The 25395-nt window shown below is 40.1% G+C and overlaps 1 protein-coding gene across 2 annotated transcripts in view; it reads left to right on the top strand.

Moving 5' to 3' along the window:
• Window positions 1-25395, top strand: part of SATB2 (SATB homeobox 2) — a 125925-nt gene that overhangs the window by 4742 nt on the left and 95788 nt on the right. For both annotated transcript variants that reach the window (XM_041403326.1, XM_041403325.1), the window contains exon 3: window positions 15683-15859. In XM_041403326.1, coding sequence (XP_041259260.1) covers window positions 15683-15859 — 177 coding nt within the window. The remainder of the gene's footprint in view (window positions 1-15682; window positions 15860-25395) is intronic.

Here is a 25395-nt window from a genome sequence, read left to right on the forward strand (position 1 = left end):
TCAAATGATAGCCAAGGGAGCATGTTCAAATTTAAAACAGGAAATGATGGCAAAATATTTTTTGTTTAGATTAGTTTGATGCAGTCTGATATGTTCATATGAATGTAACTGTTAAAAACTGTGATTCAATTTACAAAATATTAACGGAGGGAAAAGCTTTCGGGCAATTCAAGCCAAAGTGTATGATCAGGATGTTAATCAGTAGCTGTAGTTACGGAGTTTGTATGAAGTCAGATGTAACAGAAACGTGGATGCAGTGAGTCTTCGGAGCGCTGCTGCTGATTGCTGTGAGCCCCCTAAAGTTCAGTGTATGGTGGTCATGTCTGCTTAAGTGTAGTTAGAAATCAGTTTTAATATATCTCTGGGGTGACAGAAGCACAGGCTGATGGTTAAAGAGCTGTTTGTCAAAGTCCATTCTAGATATTTCTGTAAAAATATGATAGGCTTTGTACTACCTTTTATATCTTTACAAGGATTTAAGGCGCTTGACTGGAGCAAAAATTCACTTCTGTGCAGATGAAGAATACAGCCTGATCAAATTTGCTCCTCTGTTCTAAGTGGTTAGTTAACATGGCATCCTGAAAGCAGTAAGGAAGTGTTTCACTTGTCCTTAGGAATTGAGCAAAGTGAAAGGTGAAGTTTTAGACTCCTGCCCAGATGCTAGATGAAGAATACCTTCCTGCTGCCTGAAAGAAATATGGAGCTGTTGGAAAGAATTAAGCGCACTGAAATACAGAACTGTGAAAGCCGCAAATCCTTGTTAGTTTCAGGAACCAGCATAGATGTGTTTTATGTTTTACGTTTATGTTTTATATTTTTTCTGTGGCTGCATAGTTGGAAAATGTTGCATTTAATTTTATATGATGCAGTAGGGTTTTGGAAGAAATGTAAAATCTTGCATTTTACGTGTTTCTGATGTATAATGAGGAAGAAACCTCTAACAGGAACAGTAAGAAAAGCAAGACAGTTTTTTTTTTTTGTTTTTTCGGGACTGATTGTTAAAAATGAGTTTCTGGTATTTTTGCTCATTTTCACCCCTTTCTCCCTTTTCAAATCAGGTTATATCATGTAAATAGAACAAACAGAGCAGTCATTCCTGAAGGGTCATGCAGTGTATCAGCCATATTTTTGCTGAGGTAGAAAAATAGTCTTTCTTTATGTGTTTTCAGTACTTGGTCTGTTATTAAAATAAAGACACAGTTGGTTGAAACGCGTGTACAATTGAACATATGCATTAAACAGAATATAGGGTATCCACCCATTCAATGACCTAGACATAATTTGATGTTTAGGGTAATTTTGGAACCCTTAAGTTGCATCTGCAGAAAGACACCAACAATTTTGAATTCAAGATTTAAGATTAGTGGTAGTAAGATTTTTTTTTCTTTCCCCTGCAACAGTTCCTAAGTGTTTCAAGTCATCTCCCTGTTTCTTTTCCACACCCATGGCCGTGTTAGTTAACTGCATGCTGTTATTCTTATCATAAACCAAAGGAAAGAAAAAGCAACCAACATAATTGAAATAATCCATATTAATTTAATTCTCTGTTTACTCTTCCTTTTTTAAGTTGGATCCTACCTTTTCTTGATGTCACTGGGATAGAGCATAGTATATTTATTGTCAATTATTTATAGGGCAATTCTTTGACAAACTCACCTTAACGGAAGGTTTCAGTGACTCCCCAGAGCTGTGTTCTGTGCCTAAAGAAGACGGCAAAATCATATTCAAAACTTTAAAGATGCCAATGAGGTAACGTATTTTCAAGAAATTAAATAGTGACTTATTTTCGACTCTGAATTTAGATGAAGAGTTCGGACATCAAAGCAAGGCCAACAGTATTAACCTTTTAGTGTTATAAATAAACATTTAGAAGTGAAGTTTGAAGATTCCTTTCCCAAATACTTAATTTTGTGGAGTCCTTATAGTCTATTTAAATACAATTCTGATGAATATTTCATCTTGATTTAAAAATAGAAAAAACCTGGCATAATGTAACTGTAATCAAGTTGTCATTTCAATAGACAGCTATGTCATATTGAAACTTTCTAGTTTGTAGCACGGACTTTCAGATGGTATCACTTACTTTAGGATTCCTTTAAAAGTATTTGAGTTTAGTATTCTTCATGGAGAGGCTAGCCTGAATATTTATTTTTGCAGTTACTTTCTGTTATTGATGTTTTCTTTAGAGATGTCTGTGTGGAATGGGGAGCAAAAGGGCCACAGCGGTGGTCTGGAGCTTAAGTAAAATACTTGAACCAGTAAGATTTTTGTCACTCGCATTGACACAGAACATGGTAATACAATATGACAACTATGGTGCTGTAAAATGGAGAGTTTTATTGCAGTCATGTATTTATATTCACCAAACATCTGTGCGACCTGTTTAGGAAAATTCTTATTTTTGTGATTGAGCAGTCCTCAACCTGCTTTTAAATCTTATTTTTAAACTTTTCAAAATAGCTGAAAATCTGTAAAACTTGGGAAGATTTTCTTTTGAGTCCCAAATTGCAAGGCATAGCTAAGTTAGGCCTTTAATTACTGCCCCTCGTAATTTAGTTAAATTAGTAACTACTGCTGTGTTTTTCAGATTAAAGGCTCAGTTTTTCAAGGTATAAAGTATTACCAAGTCCCTTTGAATTGATAGTACGGGGGTTTGTTGGAGATAACCTGTGCCTGATTCATACTCTGTAACTACCAAAGGAGCGTGCTCTCCTTTTGAAGCTCGCAGTGGCTTTGAAACCAGCCCACTGTGTTGAACAAGGAGCCAGAGCCCTTTCTAGCTCGGAAAAAATCGCCTTGTGGTTGGTTCCTACTGTACCAAATGTCCGGGGTCAGCTGCATCAGTCCCCACGGTGGCATGTGTCACTAATGCAGATGTAAGAAATAGTCACAGCAGACAAAAGGCAGCTGAGTATTTGAGGGCTTTTGAGAAATGTTTTCTAGCCTCTAGCGATACTAAAAAAAATTGCCCTCCAAGAAGCTTTGTACTTGTTGCAGAATGCTCATCAGCAGCAGGGCTACAGGCAAATGAGTTTACATTGATTAGTGCTATGAAAGACAGAAATACTCTTTGCTATTTCATTTGGGGGCAGTTGTTAGCCCACCTAGTTGAGGTTCTTGTGGCTGTTCCCAAGTGTTGACTGCTTTAATGTGTGATATGTCCATATTGTCTCTATTCTATAGTTAGGGATTTTTTTTTTTTTTTTATCCAGAGTCCCTGCGCTTTGTATGAGAGTATGTACTGCATTTATTGAGTATATTTTGTCCCAGTCTTCATTTGCATTGATTTGAATATTGGTAAAGGAAAAATATTTTATATTTCCAGTGTTATTTCTTCTATTTCAGGTAGAAAAACCATGAAGCAGTATTTTTAGTTGTTTGGTTTTTAAATTTTTAAATCTATTTGCTAGCTTACTGAGTGTCCCCTGAAGATTTAGAAATAGACAAGATTTTGGCATTTGTCTATTAGCAGTTTAGGGCTGCTGACATTTAAAAACTCTTACAAAAGATGTTTGAAAGGGTTTGTTTGTTTGTTTTATTGGTTGGTTAGTGCTGTGTTTTGCTTTGGGTTTTTTAAGTGTAATTCTTACTCTGATTTTAAAGGTGTGAATGTCAATGTTGCTAGTATCTGAGGACTTATGTAAAAACCTCCTTTCAGGAGGCACTTCTACTTAGAAGAAAACTACGCAGATAATTTACAGATTGTTTAAAAAATGAAGTGTGAGCCCTGCATCGATGTTATGGTAAACTGGATGCTAGGGCAGGAATACTATGTCTGAACTCAAGATATATTTTCAATTTCTTGTCAAATGCTGAATGATTATTGGTGTTTCATGCAGTGATGTTTGTAAAAAGAAGATTGTCATTATTTGTAGAAGCTGTATGAAGGGAACAGAAAGAACGTGAAGAAAAAGGACAGGTAGCTCTAGATAAGAGTCTAAGCATATGACTTGTTTTCTAAATAGAAAATTATCTGGCTAGAAATGTTTAGTCATTGTGCTCTAACTGATATCCTTGTATCAGACGGACATGCAATATTAAATAATTTAAGCACAACTGTACCTTGTTAGTAGCAATGTGAGCAAGGTAAAGAAGGTCACAAAAATCTTAATACCTGTCAGACACTATTTTATATGAACCTGCAGCATCTCTTGAGGTAATATATACCCTCTGTTTTTTCAGAATGCAGTAGAAATGTCTTCCACTTAAACATGCTCCCTTATTTGTCCCCCAAAGACACACACTGAGATGAAAAGACACACTATTGACAGCAGATCTTTTCAAAGGTACTAAACCTGGCATGAAATGTCAGGAGGGGAGTTTCTTATATCAAAAGCATGATTTGTATGGCTGCATACAGCCACAAGGTTACTTTGTCTCTCTCTCAGCTGTTCCATTCTATTTGTAATGTTGAGAAGGGGCTGGATTAGTCTGTCTTTACTTGGGTATCACCAGCACTTCACTCTTGAGAAGTTGCTGACTTTTGTCAGCATTTGGACGGAAGCTTCAGATAAGTGAGGAAACACAAAGAAGTATTTACCATCTTGGTAATCTAAACTCGCGGAGAATGTTTTGTCATAAATTTAACTGACAGGCGTATATTGGAAATGAAGCATGTTATTTTCAAAACTATAACCAGCCTATTTTTTGGAGAGTAATATAAATTCATATTTTGAGCATATTTTGGTTTATGTGCATTTCCATTATTTATATATTAAAATTAGATGTGCACAATTTCCAGCCTTATTATTTTGAATGGTTATTAAGAAGTGTAGTTATAAATTATGAGTTATACAATACTTCGGAGTAAAAGGTGATTTTCATAATGTCTTTTCCCAACTTACAAATAACTTCTTTGCCATAATACAAACATGTTAGCGGAGCAACATGATAGATGTCTCTTTAAGTATCGTAGTAAAAGAAAATGACTTGTATTCTGAGGCTGTGGATAGTTTATGTTGTTTTGGACCCATTTCCCAAGCAGTGATCGAAAACAGATTACAATAACAATTATACAGTCAGAAGATGCAATATCCATTTCTGTTTTAATTGAGTGAAAGAATAATAAAAACATCATTAAGAAAAATGAGGTGGACCTGTCATACATGCTACCAATTTTTAGACTTAGAGAAAATGCAGAGTAACAGAAGTGTGAGGGTTTAATTTTCCTTTTTTTTTTTTTAAAGTAGTTTGTTTCTCAAGATAGAAATCTGGATAGTAGACTTCGTATGAGTTCCTGTGAGCAAGTATGCAGTAAGTATGTGTATTGCTTGAGAGTAATGCTCAAATTAGGCATTATCTGAGTGTCTGGGTTTGGCATAATAATGAATGTATTGAGCCTTTGTGATGACATTAATATGATCACAGTGTCATATTGACCTGCCAGCTGCATGAGCTTTGAGAATGCCATGGACAGGTAAAAGGTAGTAAAAATTACTTCCTTCTCTTTCAAAATGAAAAGCTGTGCTGCTTTGTGTAGGGGGAGTGTTTTGATCTTTTGTGCCTTCCTCAAATCTGTGGACATGAATGCAAATAGGAGTACTTGGTCTCTTAAGCCATTGCTCCCTGAGGCAGACTCTCCTGTGGCCCTTCAGCTTCCTCGCCATCTCAGGGTTCAGATTAAAACCCAAAAGGCAGAAAGGCCCTGTGCCAAGGGTCCGTGCATCTGTGTGCCTCTTGCAAAGGGACCAAACTGTAGTTGAAGACCTGAGGTTGAGGGATCCTGGTTCTCCATTTTCTCTGGCTGCTAGAGCTGTAAGCAGAAGTGTCCTTTCTGCTGTACCATACATGGGAAGAGAGAACCTTGCTACAGTAGCCTTGGCTCTAGTCCTATATCATACAGCTTTATAAATCAACATTTGGAATGGCATCTGAAAGTGAAGTGGGAGCCAGTTCGGCCTTTGGAGCACAGATGTAATCTGCTTTCTTTGGCTAACACCTCTCAGTGAGCACATGCATTTGCATCAGCAGAAGTATCTAATTCTTTGGTGTAGTTCTGTGTACATAATAATGTAGCAATTCAGCTTATTGAGCCCCAAAAGCATTGCTGACTCATCACAAGTGAATCCGCACACAGAAGGTCAGCCTGCAGGTAGGTCTTTTCCACCCTTGCCCCAAAATATTCCTAGCTGGATGAAGTGTACTGTGCATACCTGAGAAAGAGAATGTATTTAACTTTTGTTCCTTGACCTCATTACTTGTTTGATAAAGATCTGGTAGTTATTAAACCCATTAGATTGATGTGACCTGCTGGCAGATAAATGTAAATAAATATTCCTAAAGGACTAATGTTCAAACTGACAGCTGTTGAATGTGTGACCTTACATTTGTAGAGTGGTTCCCCCACAACTCTCTGGTAAGACAATACAAGAGAAGCCCACTCAGAAGTTGCCCTCTGTCCACAAGGGTGTGAAAGATTGGAGCTGGAAGTAAAGGCCAAGCCCCAGAGGCCAGTTGCTGACCCATGATGGGCTGTAGGTGCGGACTGTCTGAAGACTCTCTGTTGACTGGTGATAAGGGAGGTAGAGGGGGAAGCTGGCTGCCTTCTGGAGGACAGAATGGCTTCTACATTTTCTCATTTGTGATTCTCTCCTTCACTTACTTTCCCGCTGAAGATTTGATGAAGATTTCTGTGGTCTCCTTCTACCAGAAAAATACCATCTAGTAATGATATTGCTGTAGCAATGGCCTTACTCTTGCTGAAAGTGAAGCAGGATGAAGAGCTTCATCTGTTACCATTGAGTTTGACACCATTTATTCAGAGAGAGTTTTATGTGGCTTGTCCTCTTGTGTATGTACTTGTTACTTTAACCAATGGCCACTTCTGCCATATCTGTTGACATGTTGACAGTGCTGCCAGTATCTGTAAGACACAAGGGAGGAGGCAGTGGTTACGGAGGTTGCAGATAATTCAGTTTGTCTCACTGCTGGAGCATGCAAGTGGGTTTGAAGGCAGAGATGTAGGTTGGCAGACATTTATCTTGTAACATGGGGAAGGGGTGATGAGATTTCTTCTTTTGCGTGCCAGGGAGTGGTTCACAGAGGAATGGACATGATGGAGAAAAGAACTTGCTGGTGGGTCCCAGTGGAGACCCCAAAATAGGCCCGAGTGTGGTCTACAGCACTTCTCCAGAAATAAAACCTCAAACCAGCTATGAAGGCTTTTCTGTTGCATTCCTGGGGACTTATCCTGGTACCAGGAGACTAGTTAATAGAACCTTCATTAAAATGCTTTTGCTAGAAGATGTTTTTTTGCTTCAAAAATTACATAATATGGTGGCATCTGCTAGCACCGCTGAATTTAAGGGCTTATTAGTGGTTCCAGTTTTCAGGGTTTAAAAATGTTGGTCATTAAAAATAATTTTGGGTGGAACTTGGCATAGAGAGTCTTAACCCCTTAGGCAAGTTCTGTTACATTTTTGAGAGAAAAGAAACAGAAAGCAGTTCCCCAGACTAAAAACCCCTCACAAACTCTATACTTGTTTTTAAGTTAAAGAAATCAAAACCTAAAACTTAGAGAAGATTAATGGCTTAAGATGATTTTTTAACAAAAAGTCATCTGATTTTCAAAGTGTTCATTCCACTGATTTTGACTGAAAGGAGTATATTTTCCATTTAATTAATATTATGGAGTATGGCTGTGGAATATTTTTTCTTCTTTTTGAACTGGGAAACAAGTTGAAACAACTGAGCTCTTTTATTTTGGAAAAATGTAGCTATAGTGTCTTCACCTTTCTCCTTTCAATGGGAATAGTTGGACTTAATTATTTTAAGTGTTCTTTTCCAACCTAACCGATTCTATGATTCTGTTCCATGGATTGGAAGGCTTGTGTGTGATTCTGGTGGGCAGCATGGTGCTGGTATCCCCCAGGATTCCTGCTTGCCGGGGGTTCTGCTGCACAGGGGGGCTGAGCTTTATGCTGGAGGAACCTAGACAGCTGTTTATGCTGCCTTCTCACTCGGGCTCCCTCAGAGCAGTATTTTGAGCTCTGGGTTATCATTGCTTTCACTTTTGCTTGTTTAATTGAAAAGGTGGAAGTGCTTTATCTCCTGTTTAAGTGCTCTTGCCTCCTGGCTGCCCCGTGCGTGGCTGTCAGGGGCTAGCAGGGTGGCACAAAGCCCCAGTGGGGCTGCTCCTGTTCCCGCTCTGTGAACTCAACAGGTGTGGCAGATTCAAACTTCAGCTGAGTTAGTGCAGGTGATTTAGCAAAGGGGATTTGTAACCAGAAACAGCTGATTCATTTTGACTAAGAAAAGGTCTCATCTCCTGTGAGCAGCACTTCTGTCCCAGATATGCCACAGGAGAGGCTGTGCCAGAGGTAAATACTTGGTGTTTTTCTATTTCTCGTTTCTTGTTTGTCACAGCACATGGTCTAAACGTGGCTTTGCTTTTTTACCTTTTTTTTAGAAATTGAAGCATTATTGAATCAATTTAGGAGTTTCGTAATATGTTTCTGTGGTGGGATAGTAGCCTGAAATACTTTGTGTTAAACATTGCAAGGCTGTTACTTCAGCTAGGAGAAGGATTCTTTGGGTAGTTAAGCTGTAAGAAGCAAAGGACATATGCAGAGATGGTAGCGACTTATTTATAAGACTTCCTGAGATCTGGGATAGCTGCGATGGCTGGGAGACTGAAGCCACAGAAAGCACTGGAAGCTGAAGAAAGATGTAAATAATACCTTGTGGTTTGCATTCGCCATTGGCTAAAATATAAAATGTAGAAATGCATTTCCTGCCTACAGATTTATTGAATATGTAAAGCCAGAAAAAATAGCCGAGGAGGAGTAGAAAGATATTGTCCTTAGTTTTACTTCCTCTGGCCCTCCTAAGAAGAAAAATTCTACAATGTAATGTTATTTAACATGATTTTGTTTCTTTGGCAAACACTGTATTAAAATCATCTGTGGACTGAGCTCTTCTTTACTAAATTGCATCCTGGAACAAATTATTTGCAGCGGGCTTATAAACCCATGAAGAGTAGGAGTTTAACAGCATCACATTACTGCTTATATGCAAAATCAGATATCTTGCATTTTGTCTAGAACGCACTGGAGAGCAGAGGATTAGCAGAAAGTAGGGTGCTTGGTTTTAAACAAAACCTTTTGCTGTAATGAGGTGCTTGATGCCGTGTAGGATTGTACAGTCGCAAAGGTCTTGGTGCAGTCTCCTGTATTTGACACAGTGGTTTCCCGCTGGCCGCCTGTCAGTGTGTGCACACAGCTTTCTTCACGTGGTTCCGAGTGGTTAGTGACAAACAACTGCAAAGTCATTCCTTCAGTCCCTATTAAAAAAGATTTACAGTGAAAGAATTCTCAGCTTCATAAGAAGACTGTTATAAGCTGGTGCTTGATAAGTAAAAGGCTGAAACACAGTCCATTTACCCAAACCAAGCATTTATTGTAAATAAGTTAAGTGCCAACAACTTATATTCTGTCCAATTTAGTTGTATTCATAATTTATGGTGTAACTTGAAAGTGAGCCTTAATGGACATGCCTAATGCTTGCTGAAATGAGGGAGCTCTGTCTCTTCCACCTTATCATGGAATTGCACTGCCATGGGCTGAATGTGGGGTCTGCTTCAAGCCAGATCCTTCTTGAGCGTGACCAGTGGTGTATGTGTGACCCTGTGGAAACGGTGTGATTGTGCTTGTTTAGCCTGTCCTTGTATCTCCTGCATCTGCAGCCCTCAGCTGGACTCTGCAGGATTTTCTGGAGAAGATCTCACATCACCACTGGCTACAGCTATGCTGTGATCTAAACAGAAGTATTGTTGAGATTTAAAAAAAAACCCTGTTTTTCCAAATACTGTTTGGTGTCTTTCCTCTTGAAAAGGCCCCAGCCAACTGGACAAAATACCCACATTTTGGAATGCAGTTAATTTTTCTAATTATGAATTTGTCTTCACATTGTTATATGTGATCTTTTCCAACAAAAATGGTTCTCTGATTTATGTTTCTTCAGCTAGTCAAGTCTTCAGTAGAAATCTCCTGATTTATTAACATATTAACTAGGTTTTAATTTTTGATCACTTCAGGATTTGCAGTTTACATTGTTTTAAAGAAGTGGCACACTGAGGCTTTAAAGCTTCCCTTTTTCTTTTCCTTTTTTTAGATGAACTTAGTGGTGGGGTTAAGTTTTTCAAAAAGGAAATTATGGATTTGTGTTACGCTTCAGGATGCAGGATGGCATCTTTGCTGCAGAAATTCAGGTATTTCTGCATAATGAAAGCTGTCAAACTGAATTGGCTTCTGCCTTTTCAATTAGAGCAGCAGGATGTGAAAAGGAGAACTGGCAAACCTCTCCTGTGCCGATTTCTGCCTTTTAAAGCATTTTTCTCAGTTTAGGTTCTTTTTCATATTTGTTTAGAAGAAAGGGAAAGACAGTTAAAATACCAAATCTGTAAATGTAAGGTCAGCTCTACTTGAGTTCAGAGAGAAATAAATAAATGGACTGCTTTCCCCATCACTGCCTTTGCTGGATAGAGGTCTCTCTCTAAAGAAAAAACAGAAGCAGATTAGGTTTAGGAAATGTTTGTAGTTTGATTGCTTCCTGTGGTTACTGCCAGTTGTGGAAACATGCTTTATTGTTAACTATACGGAATCTTCATCTAGATAATTTTCTCAAGACAATCCATGCTTTGCTAATTGGGCTTCTTAGTTTCTGTTGTAGAGTAAGGGTCTCATCTTAGAAGTCTGACCAAAGTTGCTTATACATCAGTGGTTTTTAGGTGTGTGTGGAAATAAGCATTTATGGATTCGGATTCTGTTCTTGCTATTACCTACAGGTTTTTTTTTTTTCTGTGTGGTGGGAAGGCCAACTTAGTGAGTGGCCCACGTTGCAGTCTCTGCTAGGCACAATTTTTTCTACATAAAGTAATGAAGAATTTTCAGTAGTTTATGAATTTTCAAGTAGATGTTCTGGTTTCTGAACTCAAACCATAGAAATTTGCTTTGTCTTTGAGGGAGATTACTCTGCATGTGTGTCTGTTCTGTTTAAAACAAAACAAAAAAAAACCAGCCAACAAACAAAACCTAAAAACCCAAAACATAACAGCAACAACAAAAACTTTATTTTCCACTTTCTTCACTTGATAAAAATCTCTCCACTGTAGAATGATTTCCTTTGGGTTTGACACCACCATTTGATCTCAGTTTTTAATAATTTTGGTGGGTTTCACTCCCAGAAGAAAACATGCTTGTGCTGTGAAGTATTCCCACTAGAAATCTGGGAAGTCTTAAAACCTCATGTTACTGAGGGCAAAGAGCTGGCTTTTTTATTAATTCCCTGCTAGACAACCCCTGTACAGTAAATCTTTCCATAACACCATACTGTTGAAATTAATCAACTTGATGTTTGGAAATTGTTCAAATTAGATAAAATTAAATAACACCTAGATGGGACTCAAAACTTGTTCTGATGGAAAGAGATTTTAATCTAAAAAGACATGAATTTTATTGGTGCCTTTTCTTTCTAGTTGATCCTCATTTTGTAGTTATTAAGATGCACAAGCACTGCTCCCTGTTTAATGGCTGGGGAGAGTTGGGTGGCTATAAGAGCTCTCAGCTTTCTGCTCTTCTGTGCAAGCAGACCATGCAAAGAAGTTAAGTGCCATTAGTATCACATCTGTTACATAAAAAAGCATTTGCTGGACCGAGTATTATTTGTAAATAAACAAAAGAAACAGTGCAGGACTTTTTAATACCTGCTTTCTTCTCTTCCTTCTAGTTTGTCATTAGAAATCTGCAGCTTTTACTTGGAAGTCTTACAGCTGAAAATGTTTTCCAGGGAGCTTTATGATTGCAGGTTGATAATACTTTTAACTGGCTCTAAGTTCTTTTTTGTAAAAATGAATGCTGTATGCAGCATATTATCTCAGATTTTCACTTCGCTAATGAAATACCTATTTATCTTTCCTTAATTTTTAAAGAATTGATTACTCCTCAGTGAAATAAAACTATAGATTAATATGGGCAAAGAGGAGAAAATGTGCATTTGGTCTCTTTGATACATGTTTAATTTCTTCTTAATTTCTCTGGCCTTTAGAAGAATCTTGGCAAAAAGTGCAAGTGTGTTTACAGAGACTCTGTGTACATTGCAGCTTTTCCATGAAAGCAGCAGCAGAGCTTAAGTCTCATCTCTGATTTGCTTTAAATGTGTATGTTATACAGAGGTGCTGGTTGCTGCTAACCATTTTCCTCTTATGGATAATGGTGGGAACAGTTTTTCACTGCTCTCTTTCGTTGGTTAGATGGAATTCGTGCTGTGTATGGATGTCCTTATAAAAGCCTTTCTGTAGATCTTGGTTTATGCTCCCCTGACATTTTATGCAGATGCCATCTATATGGGGTCAAAGCTCTGCGGGAAGCGTGAAAGAGCTGTTCATGAGTCAGTTACGTTAATCAAAATCAAGGAGTAAAAGCCTTTAGTGTGATTTGCGATTGCTGGTAATGTTTTGTGTGCATACCAGCGTTGTGTTTGTCTTTTAAGGAAACAAACTCTTCCCTTTTTAGCCCTCGGAAAGCTCCTTGTTTTCTCCCTGTGTGAAAAGCAGTGCCGTGTGTCATGTACCATGAGCTGTGCAGCATCGCTGCCCGCAGCCTCTCTCTGAAGCTGGGAGAGCGGGTGCGCGCGATTTCAGTGCTGGGGGCCTCAGCCTGCTCGGTGTGTGTGCACAGGCAAGGGAGGATCGCAGGGATTCTGGCTGATCCCTCGTTAGGGAAGGAGCTGAGGAGTTCCAGGGTTTATGAGTAAGGCTGGCTTGCGCTGCAGTAGCACTGCATGTGAGACTATTATGGATGCTTGGTCTCCAGCTCTCTGAGTACTGCTCCAAGTTCTTCCACTGGAATGACAGTGAGTAGTGACTAACTTGTATTGCTCTCTCTAAGGGTCCTGTAGCGAGCTGGAGGTGTAATCTATGCAAGTAGGAGCAAGCCATGGTGTATATCAGCATGTAAAGAGCACGTTGGCGTCTGCAGAAGTTTTATCTTTTGATTCCAATGTACTGAAAGTGTATTTATTTTCAGGTAACATTAAGAAACAGAAGTTTGAGGTAGTAAGTTCGTTGGAGTTTAACTCTCTCATGTGAAATAGAGAGCAAAGCAGTTGAAACTTCCTTGGAGTGAGATTGGCTTGGAAATAACTTTGATTGCTGTTGCCTTTTTTTTTTTTTTAATCAGTATTAAGATTCCAGGTGCTATAGTGAGAGGCATGAGAATAGGTCAGTATCAGATCACATCAGACAGATGTGGTAACCTGCCCTTTGCTCTCTGTTTTTAAGGTACTAATAGCAGCTTATCATCAGTTACTCTGGGTCACTGAGTTCAAATATGTTTTTCCAAAAGCTGTTTCTTCAGCAGGGTTCCTGCAAGCATGGGAAGCAGGAAGGGGCAAGAATGTCATTGTGGACAGGAGTTGTGTGGGGTCCTGTGTACTGTCCATGAAGTGATATAATGTATGGCATCCGTTCTAGCATTTGAGATCCTGTTTGTACTCAGACAGCAAAGGATGAGTGTAGAGAATAGGTGCTACTCCTGTGCTGAAAAAGAGATACTGTGGTATGACAAGGAAAGCATCCAGCAGGAGCATAAAAGACGGTGTGACATCCCTCTCATCAGTTTGCTTCACCACCTTTTCTGTCTTGCCAAAATGTAATTTACATGACTGATATTACAGCTTCAGCATTTGGCCAATTATCTTAATCTTTTGCTAAGACATTAATAGCCCCATCAAAAGTGCTGTGACAGCCTGTGTGTTCGACAGGACTGGAAGTTTGTCACTTAAAGAGGCTTATTTTTGTTTTAACTAGTTAAATGGTGTATGGGCAAATAGAATTCAAATTTTAACCTTTGATAGGAAAAGAAATTTTGTCACTTATTTCAGAGGAACATGATCACCCATGTGCTGTCTCTTCAGGAAAGCACCTTGAGATGTTTTTTTTTCACTGAATTTTTTTAGCACTATGTGTTAGAATCTGGCTGCTTGAACTTGCAAAATGCATCAGTTTAACCCAGAATCAAGCAGTGAAGAGGGAGCAGTATCAATGTGATGCTGTAACCTTCTTTCATGTTACTTTGAGGTGTGTTTTAAAACAAAGAACTGAAACACATCAAGTGGATATTGTAGTGTGTAGCTTCTGCAGTTAGGATGTCAAATTGAGAGCCACTCTGTGCTAGATAAGTCACTAACTGAGAATTGTGTAGCTAAAATATATTTTAAAGTAGATCTAGTTTCTCAAAATTCAAGACAAGGAGTGTTTAAGTCCCTTAGCAAATACTGATTTGACTCTGTTTATTTCAGGGGAGGGTGACTCCTTCCGAAGGGATACATAGCTATTGGTTTGTAGATATGAGTTTTTGAAGCTACTGACAGTAGCTTAAAAATATTTAATAGACTTTGTGAAGGAGAACTGAAATGTGGCTGTTTCTTCTTTTTCCCTTAAAGAAGTGTCTGGTCCAGGAATACAGTAATTTTTAAAATTTTTTTACAGTAAGTGTCCGAAATTCATAAATACACTCAGATATTTTTTGTAGTTATTGTCTACTGGAAATTATTATATTTCATTCTCAAGAAGAGGATTTAGAGGTGAACTTGCTGGTGATGTTATGAGCCTTAGATGGCCCATTTGGAAAACTGCTTTAGGCTGAGATTGTTCTCTGCACCAATATTTTCTAGTTTACCTAGGGACTAACAAGTGATATGTAACCAGTTAAAAAGTGTCTGTGACTGGAGGTAGACTGGCCTGTAGCAGGTGGTGGAAATGGCCATGCAGTTCTGTAGATTTTCAGTCTGTTCCCTCTTCCTTCTGGGAATGTGCTGTGGGGCTGTTCCTGCAAATTGGCACGTTTCTCTACTGCCTGCAGTACTGAATCCCTTAAAGTTCATGCCTCACAATTTTATCTAATGCCATAGATAACTTGATCCTGTCGCCACAAAAGTAGATTTGCAATACAACACAACAAAATTGAATCCAGACCACCCCCTGAGTTTTTCACTTCTGTGGTTCCTCCTGATCCTTGATTTTTTTTCCAAAAGAGTTTGTTCTCACACTCCTCATGGATGCAGTGAAGACAGCCATTGGTCTCTCTGTGTCTGAGTGACCATCAGCTGGTAACAGCTTTTTGTTGAAAATTATAATTGTATAATTTTCAACAAAATCAATTCAAAAGTATTTTTGTTGTACAGTGAGAAGACTGGCCATGGTCTGAAAGTGCACAAATATCCCAGGGTCCCCCAAGGGGACCAGCCTCTGCTGATTTCTCCATACTTTCACTGTGTAGAGAGAAGCAGAAATGGCATTTGTGGGTCAGGCTTTCATATGGCTGAATGTGGAGAAATTACTTCAAAGAAATAGGGACATTCATGGAACTGTACAAGACTTCTGCAATGTTGAGAAAGTCTTATTAGGAAGTCTTGTTCATCTTTGTTCTGGCTATGATTCTGTTCCTGAACTGTATTCTCTAGAGCTTTTAGTGTGGTTTTTAAATGAGTCAAGTGATGAGACTTTAGTATTTTCCTTGGAAAGAAAACAAAAGTTATCCCACAAGGAAGAAAGGCAGATTTCCACTTATGATGAGTCTTCTAGGAGGTGTGTTAATGTACAAGTTTAATTAGACACGTATGACACAGTTCATGTTCCTCTTATTGATGCTTTGTTGGTTTTTTTTTGGTGTTTTTTTCCATGTAGGTTTGATGATTCCAGTCTTTTGTGTGGTGGAGCAGTCAGACGCCTCTCTTGAATACGATAATCGAGAAGAGCATGCTGAGTTCGTTCTGGTTCGCAAAGATGTGCTCTTTAGCCAGCTGGTGGAGACAGCGCTCCTGGCTCTGGGGTATTCCCACAGTTCTGCAGCTCAGGCACAAGGTATTCAATAGTTTTTTCCCACTTCTCTGCACTGCAGAAGACAGCACCTGAGGTTGTTTGATGTAAGGAAAAAGTAAGAAAATTGGGAGCAAAACTTGGAAGTGTTTATATCAGTTGTGTTAATTGCTTAATCCTAAACTAGGGGTATAACAAGCCCTACATTTTTAGCCTGTCTAGAAAGCATTAGCTAGATCTTGCTGAAGTGTGAAATCTGTTGATAATGATCAGTCAGGATATTCATGACACGCTTGTTCTGCACCACGAGGCAGGTCGCTGCTTCAAGGAAGTCAGAGCAGAAGATACAACCTTTAGGTGTACAGCCAGATGGTATCCAGTATTTCTCTTTGTGTCAGGGCAGTTTTGAACAGCATATTGTAGTCTTGCATTTTTTAAATTACGCATTGTAGATAATGTTTTCATATATATGCATGCTGTCTTTATGGCAAATAGTTGAAGGACTTCAGTGTGCAGGCTGATTTCTGTTTTCACTTACCTACTATATTGCTGCAAAACCCTTTGTAAAGCACTGTAGTCCCTTCCACGCAGAGATTATTCTCTGTTAGCAGCAAAATCTTAAAATAAACAAAGCTTTCCTCTCTCTACCCAAAATATAAGCTTAAAAAACCCAAGTTTAAAATCGTAATTTTGAGGGAGATGGGCAGGAGGTGGTGGGTTGGGAAAAATCTTTCCAGAATGAACTTCAAATTCCAAGAGGATCTTTAATACTAAACAAGTTATTTCAGCGCTTATTGTTTTGGATGAGAAGCCTTTAAGTTTGTTTTCTCTCCATATCACCAATAAAACCTGTGCACATTTAGAGTAGTTTAAAGCAATTTGCCTGGGGATTTGAATTTTGTCTTTTGATTTGAGTTGCTTTGTATAGTTTGGTATTTGAACGTGGGAACAGAAGGAGCAATGGTAGTTTTGAATCCAGGAGTTCTAGGCAGTGGTTAATCGCCTGGGCTCCTTCTGTCCAAGGAGGGTGATAATGATTCATTTCCTCTGTCAGACTCTGCTCTGTGAGAGAGGCTCAGTTTCTTCATATAATCAGAGTTTATGTACATGTGTTTATTTACACAATATGGTAATAAAAGCCTTGCAAGAAGGTAGTTGTTTTGGTTTTTAATACGAAATGCTTTGTGTCATCTTAGGGACTCTTTTTTCCTGAATGTAGAAGGTCAGCATATCGCACTGTTTCCATCCTGGTGAGCCAGCTTTCTGTTTGACAGCACTATCCATCTCAGTTAACACAGTTGCTCAACGTGTTGCGAGCTAACATGTGGAACACGCTGCATTAGATGGCCAAGATTTGATTCTTGGCACTTCCAAAGGGGAATGGGCTTTGCAGAAAACCTGCTCCAAGGGGGCATGTCATCCAGTGCAGTGACCCACACAGGCTGAGCATCTCACTTGGGGGAGCCTTGCTTTTGTGGCATCGCTCTGTTGTGAGAATAGAGGGAAGGAGACAGATTGACTCATGAAGGAAATTAGTCACTGTGCAGAGAGGAAATGGCCACTGCGTTTTTGAGCTTTAACAATGAGCAGGTTCAGATACTGATCTGTCGCTGGATGTGCTGCTCCAGTAACTCCACTAGAAAATAGAAGTTGAATCTCTAATTATTGCAATTAGTCTAAAAGAAAAGACGACTATAGTTTCATCTTTAATGCAGCTATTGCATTCCTCTAACATCTCATGGTGTAATGTTGCGAATGACAGAAAATACCTTAAACATCCATCAGCTAACAAATCTCTTAGTCAGGTTATTTACCTTTACACTGAAGGGCCAGTCCACCAATATCTTTTACACATCTTCAACAAATATTGCAGGCCATGCTGATCTTGAGATATGAAGCTGAAGTATGCAGCATGTTCTGCAGTATCTTGCTGCTGTGCTAGCTTTCTATAAGCTGAGGGGTGAGGTACAGGCGGGGACAGCTAATAGATTTCTGAGATTGTTTTGTTTAATGTGACAATTTATAAATACAGGGCCATAATTTGTTAACTAGAGTTGACAGAAGCGTGCTACTAAATTGGTATTATAACAATCTATTTGGGAACACAACTTTCTGATATTAAAAAGGTGGGAAAAATAAAGCTATTTACTTTATTCATTATGGCTGTAGGACAAGTCTCTTTCTGTTCTAGTGCTTGGAATTGATTTCCATTAGCAAAACATATTAATAAACGGTCACTTAGTTCTTTTTTTATGATCAGCTGAATTACAGGATCTGCATGAGAGGTTGAAGGTCCTCAGGTGCATTTTTCAGAATGCTCTGAACATCATGCTCTGCAAAACAATGATATAAGTAGGTGTCCCCATATCCTCCAGGACAAAGTAAACGAGTTTGTCAAAGCTTTGGTATTGTAAAAGCTGTCTAAGTGGTAACTTAGCGTGTAACAATTGTTGCCTTTTGAGTTGGGAAGGTGTTTTATTTCGGCCCCATGACGCTGAGAGGAACGGCAATTTCACTTCATCCTGCGAGAAGCATCTTGCTTTTGCCTGTTCTTTTTAGAACAGGGTCTTCTGTGGCAGATTGAAGAGCTGGTTGGAGAGGAAAGCAGAGCTGTGGCAGAGGAGAGAATTGCTGTAGGATTTCACTCTGCTGCAGTTCCCCATGGCAGCCCTGCAGAGCTGCTGAGGCTCGAGTTGGTGTGTGTCTTGTGTGCAGGGCCCTGCCTTGAGCTTCCCAGCTGTACAGCAGCACAGCAGAGCCTGGCTGGCAGACAGGAAACATGGCACAGAGTGGTAGATGGTATGTGCCTCCCTGAGGGGTCCTGCTGTTGGGCAGCAGCCTGGAGCTGCAGAGCTCGCTGAGGAGTGATGCTTTGTCTGAGCATTTGAGCTGTAACACACACACAGTGGTCACCTGGCCTGAGCCTCATGTACTGGCTTGTGGTCACTTGGCTTATTATGGATCATTTTTATTCCTGGCTGCTCGGTAAATTGATAATTGATAAGTCTTAGCACAAACAGTGTTGGGACAAAAATGTATCAGGAGGTATACATGAAGGTGGTCCCATGCCTCCCTGGAAGAAGCTCTTTATTCCCACAGGGTTTGGGCAGAACACATTTATTCCACAAACAGCTGGTTGTGATTTTTTGTTGATGGTGGTGGGAGCAGAGATTTTTCCAGCAAGTGCTGCCCTCGTGAAACTTCCCTTTTCTGACAGGAGCTGTGAAATGTCTTCTGGAACAGCATGGGAATTTGTTAACAGCTTGGCACTGGGGTGTGAAAGTTGGTGGTGTAAATGGCAACAAAGGTTTAATAAACATTTATGTATTTTTCTTTCATCACTCCAGTCTACACCTGACAGTAGGGAACCTGCTACACGTGCCTTTTAGAGAGGAAAAGAGTCGTGCTTTAAAGGGACACCTGTTCTATATACAGTTTAATAAAGTTTACGTGCCCTGATGAAAATTTTTTCTTGTGTGTGAGGTATTCTAAAAGGGAATGGAATGGAACAAGAGAATGGAACTGGTAGGAGTACATAGAATACACAGTGCTGAGTGCTGGGACCAAAGTAGTATGAAAGTAGCTGCAATCTGGTGTACCCTGTGTGCTCTCCTGTGGCTTTGGGACCTGCTATGAAAGCTGATTCCCTCCCCTGTGGGGTGGAAGAAGAACAGTGTTAGTTTGATGCTTTTAGTATCTACTTTCTTAGAATCCATGTGAAAAAGAAAACAGTGTGATTTCCTGTGGATATACCTTTTTTTTCTTTTGACTAGTTCCTTGTTAGCTGTTGTGAGTGTGTACATGAAGCTGATGTGGATTGTCTGCAAAAGTTAGCAGAGCTTAATGGGCCATTGAAATGGAGTTTGCCTTCTCCAGTACTTGAGCTCTGTGTGTTGGCAGGGCAGTGTGGAGTGCCTGCCCTGACTGCTCTCTGGGGCAGCTTTAGCCAGGCACTGGCAGGATGGCTGCTTGGGTTAGTTGCTTTGTGTGGCCATGGCAAGGAAAGGGGTGTACAGAAGAGTGAAATGGTGCTTAGATGTCAAGTTGAACAGGAGGAGGAGTGAGAAAACAGCAAAGTTAACACAGGGCAAAAGATCCTTCCCATCCCTATCACTGTAGAGATTGTCAAGTTGTGGTTCTTAAGCAATGTATTGCCTTGAGCAGAGCCATTGCAAGAGGCAGTGCCTTGCATTTATGCCTCAGAGACCTCTCTTGTTGTGACCAGTTTCTTCGAATGCTGTCTGTAGACTGGAGCAGGGGGAGGACTTGTGCTTGCATAGTGCTGTGTGGGGGGGGTTGGAGTGGAAGGCTGGAAGGAGAGGTTGGCAGTGGTCAGTGGGGAAGGTGTAGTACAAGAACAAGAAAGGAAAAAGGTTTAAGTGTCTTGCTTTGCCATGTGGAATTGCAGTAGCTGAACTCAGAGGTGAGTGATGCTCTCTGGGGATTGTGGCTTAGTGAGCAGAGATCGGACATCTCAGCCCTGTCTGTCTTGCATCACTGGAGTGGAATAGAGAATTGTGTTGGGCCAGTCAGTGCCTGGCCAGAGTAGCTGACATCGAGAGGTACCTCAGGTCCTACTCCAGCTTCCTGACTGTGAAACTCTGATATTGCTTGCAGCCACAGGTCAGCTTGGCTTTGGTGCTTCTACAGAGAAGTGTGTTCTGGAGCACTGATGGAGCTGTCTTTGCAGTCAGCTGCAGTAGGAGAGAAAGGTAGCTCTCCTGACTGTGTAGGAAGGAAACCAAGGCACAGACATGTTGAGAACTCTCCTCTGGATTGATAGTGCGCGTGGCTAGGGCAGGAAATAACCCGGGCTGCAAGTGTGTTTGTTTCCTTCAAGGGTTTAAATGCATGTGCTCAGCCCTGCTCGCTGCTGTTAGTTGGAGGCCCCTTGCACTTGTGGCCTGCTTTTTAGTATTACTTCAAAGCACAGACCAGATCTGTGTGACACGGTGTTGTTCAATCATTCCAAGCCCCAGGCTGCTGTGTGTAAGAATGTGGCAGCCAGAGTGCTGTGCTCCTTCACTCAGATTAGCCTTTGTGAGAGCAGCATGACCATCTTGCCCCTTATGGGATTATAACCATGTGTACAAATATTTGAAGGGTGTAAATACAGATGAGAGAATGGATTTGCCTAAGCTGGTACAAGAGGGTAGGGCTCTGAGGCAATTGGAAGGACCTGAGCAGATGATTAGTAGGGAAAGATCCTGTGAAATATTCCCATCTGTGCTGTCTCCAGAACCACAATAGCTTCCAACTGAATGTCAGGTAAAGGGAGAACATACCAGGTGGGGACTGTGTTGAGCACACACGCACAAGCTGGTTTTATATTTCTGTATCAAGAAAGGTACAGTAAAAGTGTGGCGAAACCCTGCTGAACTGTGCTTGATGAATACAGCCAAGTTTGCTGTAGCTGGGAAGACCAAATACGCTATATTCTACACAAGTGCAAGGTAGCAGTACAGGAAAAAAATGAGAGGAAACCTGAGTTCAGGTTTCTTATGTGAGTAATGTGCAATAAATTACAAGGCTGCTATAATCTGAGATCTTTTGACCCCTCAGCCCACTTTCACTCGTGTCTTGAGTCATGGCTCCCTATTCATGTGATCAAAGATTTTCTAGTGAGAAGAGTTTAATAAATAGGAGAGACATTGGTGATATAGTACCCTAAAAAACAAGATGATACAGTGATCAACCAGTTAAATATTGTGTCACTTCCTGACTGGCACTCCTTACTGCCACTTTTTAGTTTTTCATTTTAATAGACACGGCATGTTGGTCTCACCTAACGGAACTGTCAGTCTATGGAAAGCCGCTGTATTTCTCTGAGCTCAAACTCTTTTGACACAGACTATTTTCACTCTGCTAAACCAAGATTTAAAACAAAATACCCCAAAATAAATGAAAGACACCTACCCAACCCTCTTCACTCCTGTTTTCATCAGTTCAGTTTTACACCATCTCTAATTAACAGCTCCTTACCTTTAGTAATCCCCTTTGTCCCCCTTGCCTCTACTGGGGATATTTATAATGGGTAAACTCTTCTCTCTTCTGTCCAGTTTTGCAGGTGGCATTATAAAAGGCCCAAATGAAATCATTTAACAGTAGTATGTGTGAGGGGTACGGCTGGTACTGACATATTGAAGTAAACTGCTGTGCAATTCCATGACAACTTGTCTGAGATTGCTAAGCAGACTGGATTTCTTGGAGTGATACTCAGCCATCCAGATCAAAGTTTTCTTTGTAAAAGCTGCTCCTTCTTGAACTGTTCATTGCTTGAGTTGTATTCTTTGTCTTTTCCCCTGATGTTTGAAAAAAGAGGGCTAAGAACTTCTCAAATATTTATTTCTCTCCCTATATACATCATTTACCAGCAAATCACTGTTTTGTCTACCCTGCAAAACTTCATGACAACTGTAAGTGAAATTCAATTAGCTGGAACTATGAGACAAAGTCACATTTTAATGAGAATATTGAAAACCTCTTCATTCTTTGTGGGCTTTGATAGGCATTTCTGTGCATAATGGACACAGGGGTTGAAAGACACTGTTGTTAACGATTCAGCATCTCATGCCATTTCAATTAAAGCCCTAGAATTCTCTTTGAGAGTTCCTCAGAACTCTTAAGAAATCTTATGTAAAAAATAGAAAAAGCAACAAAGATTGAGGCTCCTTGTGTTTGTAGGCTTTGCTAAAATTAGTGTTGCATTTTTTATGGAAAATGTGACATATAAAGAAATGTTAGAATGTCATATTTATAGATACATAAATGGAATATATTTTAAGTTTTACTTTGGTTTTTATATATAAACACTTACATAGTTACAATTTAGTATACACACATTTTATACTTACACATGCACTCAAATATATATTTATGTAAAAGTATAATATATATGTGAAAGCAAAAGCTCAGAATTAATGAATTAATCTCAGATTACTTGTCATCCTTATTGTCCATTTGTGCTGTTATTTTAAATAACCTCATTATTTTGAATAACTTCATTATTCCAACAGCATGATTTCCAGTGAATACTTGAGTTTTTGATAAGCTCTCTTTGAAAGTTCATAGCTTCTGACTAGTGGTCAGGAAGTGTCTGTCTTTCCTTTTCTCTGTCTTTCTCCCTGCCACCCCTCCCAAACTGGCATACAAAAGTTAGCATGTGGTATTGGAGTTCTGATCCCAATATATTATTTACAGGATTCTTGTGATGGAACAAAACCTTCTACAAATAATAATCTATTTTTCTAGATGGCAAACATCTGGGTAGTATAAGTAAATGGGTAATTTATTAGTGTTTGAACAGCTTAAAGGAGGGTAAGTAAAGGTAGTCCTGAACAGCTCAGCACTTCTGACGCCGCTTTCCGTCTCATTGCGGTCTGTGACTGAGCACAGCAGGCTCGTAAGCAGGAGAGGGGGCAGGGGGGAAAGGAGGGAGCAGAGTGGACACAATGGGCTTTGGTTGCTCCAGTGAGACTCCCTTTCATCCTTCTCTCTGTGAGATCCCACATACCTGCAAAGGGACTTCAGTGTTGAGTGCCTCGGAGCACATCGTGTTTTGGTGACAGCTCCACAGGTTCCAGTGAACCTGTTGCAGTGGTGTGTGTGTCAGTTGTTTGTTCCATGGTGACAATGGATCGGACTCGGACTGTGCTCTGGAAAGAAATCATTAAAACCTTTTGTTCTTGTCTCCTTTGTTTCTGAGCAATATTGCTCAGGCTATAACAGTGGATCAGTGCTTTAGCTCGGCGAGGGCCACGTTCTTTAATGCTTTCCGTTCACTTTATGTTGTATGCTGTGTGCAAAAAGGTAACACTGCAGGACAGAGGTTTATTGAAGCTTTGTACTCTTCAGGGAAAAATTGCCTGTACTGCCAGTGTTATAAACCAGTGAAGAAATGCTGGGGAAATGGAGCCACAGGCTCTTTGGTGTCACAGCAACCATTACAGTAGTTTGGGTGAAATGGAAATCAAGTTCACTCTGAAAGGCCTTGATTAAAAACTTAGACCAGTATATAATAAATTTAGATTTTTCCAGTTTTCCTTCACAACCGTTCAGCTAAATCCATCCTCTTCTAGTCCGAGAAACACTGGTTGTTTTGAGTAAAACTGAGTAATGGTCTTTATTAGTTTAAATTAAAAATAATTTTTTTGTCTCATTTTTTTTTCTTCTTCATGAATCTGATAATGAAGCAGTTCTCTATTTAAAAGTGGGAATAAATTAGGTTAGGCTAGGTCTTCCCCTGTCCAGAGAAGGAAAATGAGGTGCAGTTAACAGCCTGTTATCTAACAAGCTGAATATTTAAACATTCAGTAGGATGAGCAAAGCTTGGTGCTGGTTAATATGTCCGGGTAGCTCCTTTTTTCCCCTTCCTACCTTGTTTTTTCTCTTTTCTTTTTTTGATTTTAAAAAATATTCTTATCTACTGATTTTTTTTTCATTCCCCCCTCTATAAGGGGAGCAGCATTTTAATCCAGTGTCATGAAGAGCTTGTTTTTTTGTTGCAGCTGCAGATTGCCCTGCCCCATCTGCCTTCCCCACAGGTGCACAAAACCGAGCCCACCCCCAGCTACTTCTTTCTTTAACCTAACAGAGGTAGGGCCCAACCCCCAGATCGGCTTCTGCTTATTTAGAAGTAAATCCCACCTTTCAGAATCCCTGGTTTGCCTTGGGTGTGGGTTCCCTGTGCAGCATTTATAATGGCTGTGCTGCTGGAGAGAAAGCAGAGCTCTTTCTGCTGGCTGCTCTGCCTGAAGTTCATTTATCATCAGTGCCCCATTCTGAATCTTGCTGCTCGTGTTTGGGGGAATTGGTTTGAGCATGTAGAGAGCAAAGGTGCTTGGCTCCAGGGAAGCTTGTGGTGTAAAGCAATACTTCTCAGTCCCCTTTAACTATGTAGAGAAACTAAGTATGAAAACCATTTTGTTTTTAGACTGAAAACCTAACAGAGTAGGTGTAGAAAATCTGAGGGAGCTAAACAAGAAGTGTTTCCTGGTTTAAAATGGCAAAAGAGAGGCCAGCACACTGACCCCCTGTTCAGTGTCTTCTGTCTCTTCAGGAGAGATCCTCCTGACAGTGACAGCAAAGGGTCAGTTCAGACAATTTCTCTCAGCTGTACGTGAGCATTATAGAAAGGACCTGGCTTTAACCCTCCTGGTCCCTACTGGAATATAAATGAAGCTGTCACTCAGCAGCTGTGTTTGACGTTCGGGTCCTTTCATACCTTGTTGAATTTTACAAGGGCAATCTGCCCTCCTGCATTGTCGGTCATCCGGGGTCTGCAGCAGATTAAATGGCTACATTTAATGGAATGGAATGGGAAAGGATGAGCAGAAGACAATGCTATTAGTGACCTCCTTTTACCTACTATGCAGCTCACTGGAAACCCACTCAGAGAGTATCCATGAAGGTTCAAATTCAAGCTGTGCCTGAGAGAAGTGGGTGTGTGTACCCTCCTCCCCTCCACTGAGCTACCTGATTGTTCAGGCTACGTGTCTCTTCCTTTACTGGTGGAGGGCTTGTGGAGGATTGCTCATACTCAGTCTATCTTTTGGCCAGTAAATACCTTTGATTTATCCAGA

Source organism: Onychostruthus taczanowskii, unplaced genomic scaffold, assembly GCF_017590055.1.
Source record: "Onychostruthus taczanowskii isolate IOZ18803 unplaced genomic scaffold, ASM1759005v1 scaffold20, whole genome shotgun sequence".
NCBI lineage: Eukaryota > Metazoa > Chordata > Aves > Passeriformes > Passeridae > Onychostruthus > Onychostruthus taczanowskii.